Source organism: Lactuca sativa, chromosome 1 (genome assembly GCF_002870075.4).
Source record: "Lactuca sativa cultivar Salinas chromosome 1, Lsat_Salinas_v11, whole genome shotgun sequence".
Lineage (NCBI taxonomy): Eukaryota > Viridiplantae > Streptophyta > Magnoliopsida > Asterales > Asteraceae > Lactuca > Lactuca sativa.
The window spans coordinates 72,361,869-72,366,646 of NC_056623.2; the positions used below are offsets into that span (position 1 = coordinate 72,361,869).

The 4,778-nt window shown below is 34.7% G+C and overlaps 1 protein-coding gene across 1 annotated transcript; it reads right to left on the reverse strand.

Annotated features, from left to right (window-relative positions):
- Positions 1-3,580: 3,580 nt before the first annotated feature.
- Positions 3,581-4,324, reverse strand: LOC111916547 (uncharacterized). Its single transcript, XM_023912210.1, has one exon. The coding sequence runs from the start codon at positions 4,322-4,324 to the stop codon at positions 3,581-3,583; it is 744 nt and encodes a 247-aa protein (XP_023767978.1).
- Positions 4,325-4,778: the final 454 nt, after the last annotated feature.

The window sequence follows — 4,778 nt, forward strand, 5'->3', positions numbered from 1 at the left end:
TTGGTCAATATCGGTCAAACTCGGGCTAGGCGGTCCTCAGCGGTCCTTGGCGGCCCTCGACGGTCCTTGGCGGGAAGATTTTAAAAAATTCAAATTTTCAAATTTTCAAATATTACACCAAATTTTTCATAACTTCAAAATTTTAAACTTTTAAATACTCAAATTTTCAAATATTATACCAAATATTTCAAAATTTAAAAATTTTAAATTTTCAAATACTATTTTTTCTTAGGATATATTAAGTTTTAAAATAGTTTTATTAGTAATTTATGGTCCCCGATTAATCCTCAGATTAATCCCCGCCAAACCGATTGACCGTTTGACCTCAGTCGACCACCGGGCGGTTTTTACAACCTTGATATATATATATATATATATATATATATATACACACACACACACACACACACACACACTACACTAGTATAGATATCATGCTGACACGGCTTTGTAGATAGATCTTTACACTGGCACTATGTCTCGGTGAGACACTGACACTGATACGATTCAGCGTGACAATGTTTTACATCGTCAAATTCTATGGTTGACCTTACAATCTCCCTAAATCTGATGATGTCAAAACCTGAAATCTCTAAAGGATGATAGAAATCATCAACATCTTCAACTTTTGGCTATTCATTCTATTCTCCCCCTTTAGACGTGCGTTCATCAATCAATATTTACTTCAGTCTTTGTAGACACAGAGATCAATTAGAGAGAAACAAAAATCTATGTTTTTCTTTCTTTTCTCCCCCTTTTTGACGTCATCATCATTTTACTGCAAAAATCTCCCCCTTAGCAGTAGCCGAATATAATAGAGCTTGCGGATTTATCTTGTCAGTTTGACAACTCTATATGTGTTGAGTTAGATGAGATGAATGAGTATAGTCAATCATAAGTACAACTGCATGGTGGGAAGAGGTTTGGTGTATCACACTATTATGTTGTAATAGTAGATCACTTACACAGTGTTGCGAAGTCTCATCAGCGTATAGTTTTATACGTTGAATCATTAACCACTTTTATTTGAAGAAAAACTTGGGAGACAATGGTATGATGTGTGTATTACATTATGCTACGGAATGTACCCATCGGCATAGAGTTTCATATTTTTATCAGTGTATCGCTTATACAATGAATAATAAAATTCTTTGTTAAAAGCTTTGTAGGGCAAGAGTGGGTAGGTGCATATAATATACCACGGTACGTGATATAACCATCGACATAGATTTTTCAAGTTCTCATCATCATCTAGTATTTTACGCTAAATCATAAAACTTTTAAGAAACAAATAGGGCAAGAAAGGGTTGGTGTGTGTGATAAACTATGGTACATAGCTTAACCATCATCAAAAAAATTCAAACTTTTATCAGTATGATATTGTACATTGAATCATTAATTTTTATGATAGAAGACTTGTCACTAAGAGAAAAGAATGACTCGGTCACATTGAAGTTCAATCAGTGTGAATCATAGACAGTTTCTAATTCATCAACATGGAGTGGTTTAACTCCTACCAACATAGAGTTATTTTTACAACTTTAGTCTAGAAACATTGATGCACCATCAATTCCTTTGATATGGTACAAGACAAAATTGGAAACAAAATAAATAAGGACTAAAAGAAACATTCAAATGAAATGAAAAAAAAGAAACATGCAACTTTGTTAGGAAGAAACATAAAGACACGATATGGTGTATCTTTTGAATTGAATGCTCATAAAGTATTTCCTCTCTTAAAGATTTCTGCCACACAAACTTCTGTCTATAAAAGAGAGATGAAATTGCACATATTTTACACTTCTAAACACATCAAAATATAAAGGTTTCAGCACCAAGACATAGAGAAATGGATGTTCTTATCCTTTGAAGATGAGATTATTCTGATGGATTCCAAGCTTCATAGTCACCACCATGAGAAAAGATTTGATGAAACACAATCTTTATAACCAACGAGTTATAAGGTTCTAATATTTGTAACCTTTGAGTTATGAAAGTCAACGGGAAAAGACTCGAAGTGTTAAAAGATTTGAAGCCAAGAGATGATAGACAAGAATCATTTTATTAATAATGAATGCTTGCATCCATGATGGATGATGATGGAGATGAGAGAATCGTACAAAAGAATAAGACATGCTAAACTCTTTGCCTTTACATCCCTCTGTTGCATTAGATGAAGGGTCTTGTTATGGCACCAAGAGCAAAAGATATCATTTTTCTAGACACATAAATTCCTCATGTTGTGTATATAGTGATATACACTGTGCTAGATGTGGTGAGGATCACCTTCAAATTGAAAGATGTAGCCACTGAGGAAAGAATGCAGAGTCATTGAGGTTGGTCATACAACCAGGCCAAATGATTAGATCTGCTGATGAAAATGTTAGATAAGCAACTTTGAATTGAGTAGACGATTCATCCTGAGACTTGTGCTTAAGAGACATGAGAGATTGGGATAAACATATATGTAAACTCCTTTGGTAAAGAACATGTATTATTTCATATCTAGGTATAATAAAAGACTTATTTTTGTAGTTTTCTAATTTTCTAAAAGCAAAAAATAAATAAATAAATGAAAATAAAAGACTTATTTTTGTAGTTTTTGTAATTTTCTAAAAGCAAAGAGATGAGTACTAGAAATACAATAAAGCAAACGAAATATTAAAGTTAATGTTCATGACATTATTTTAATAAGTTCAAAAACATCGGGACATGGAAAGCATGCCCAGTTCACCAATGAGAAAAGTAATCTTTTTTCGTCCAATGGCTTGGTAAAAACTTCAGCGAGTTGATCATCAATGGGTATATACATCAACTCAAGCGTCCCTTTTTGAACATTATCACTGGTGAAATGATGTCAAATCTTTATATGCTTTGTTTTGGAGTGTTGGACCGAATTTCGGGTGATGAGAATGACACTAGTGTTGTCAAAGCAAATAGGAGTCTTGAGAAACTTAAATCCATAATCAAAAAGCTAATTCTGAATCCAAAGAATTTGAACACAACATCTTCCGACGACAACATATTCAACTTTAGCAGTTGAACAAGCAATAGAAGATTCTTTCTTGCTAGATCATCTTATCAACCTGTTTCCCAAAACGTGACATCCACCAGAAGCACTCTTTTGATCTAAGGAACAACCTACATAATCAGATTCAATGAAACCAACCAATTCAAGATTTGGAGAATGCTTTAGGTATCTAAAGCATAGTCACATAGTTCGCGGTACGCTCCAGTACGGGTACGGGTATGGTTACGGGTACGGGGTACGCAATTCGCTAGGTTCTTGAAATACGGTATGAAGGGGGTAGGCTCATTTCGTTACGCTCGGGAACGCTCCAGTATGATGTACCATATATTGTAATACGATGTACCGGTTAACAACGAAGCATATTAGTAATAAAATTAAAAGTTTAAAAATTATAGAATATTACTTCAATTTTAGAGTACAGATTACATTAAAAGTCCAAAATATGGAATCAAACAAACATTAAAAGTCCAAAACATGGAATCAAACAAACATTAAAAATCGAAAACATATTACTTCAAAATAGATTAGCAAACATCAAAAGTTCAAAACTTAGTTCACCCTTTGTTTTTTTCCTTTTCCACTATCTTTGTCTTCATCCTCCTCCAGTTCTTCCCAATCCATATCTTCTAGCAATGAAGTTGAGCCTTCCAAGTATGTTGATTCGGGATTCATATTGCATTTCTTGTATGGTCCCTCTTTATAAGCTTCAGATAATCTTGAAGTCAAACGGATATTTGAATGAACAAAATCAAGTTTGTCAGCCCTTGCACAGTTAAGCTGATTTCTCTTCACACTATGAATATAGGAATACATGCTCCAATTTCTTTCGGCTGAAGAACTACTTATGGGTTGTGACAATATTTTTTTTGCTAGTACAACTAAATTCGGTGTATCTGCACCATAAGTTGACCACCAATCAATTGTTTCCATTGTAACCACATCTATTTGCGCTGAAGGTAATGCATAAAGACCCATCTTCATGTGAAAAGTAGCAAATTGTTCTCGTAATAATCGTTCTACATCTCTATTTTCTGCAATGCGAGTAAAAGCTTGCATTACACCTTGTATAACTTCTTTATCAGGGTTTGGTGCTTTTCTTCGTATTCCACCCGGTGCTAGCTTATCAAGATAATGTGTATCGTAAAATCGGGGACTTAAAGCAAATCCCAAACAATGCAATGGGATGTTCATTTTCTCCCACCTTTTCAATACCATTTCCTCTACTTGAGGGAAATACGATGCATACATACTTTCCATCATCACTTTTTTGATTTCTCCCAACATGTTGTCCATCTTTTAATATATTTCACCCATTTTTGGGCCTTCACTGTGACAACCGTCAATTTTCGGTCAAGTCAAAGTCAACTAAAGTCAACAAGTCAAACCGGTCAACTCAGTTTGCCGTGAGTACTAGAGTTACGTTATGTAATTTCTAAACAACTCTCTATTCTAATGAGAGATCATAAATCGAAAAGTGTGTTCACCTAGATCTCCTTAACCTAAAACGGTGGTACGTGGAGAGCCAAACCGATAAAACAATGTTACATACTCACCGGGAGTATACAAGATCCCTAATCAAGGCTTAACGGGGTTTAAGGACCTTGCAGTGCGTAGCCGGACACTCAAAAAGGTCACCAATGAAACCTCTCCCACATATCTCTAAGTATGTGAAACCTCTCCCACATATCTCTAAGTATGTGAAACCTCTCCCACATATCTCTAAGTATGTGAAACCTCTCCCACATAT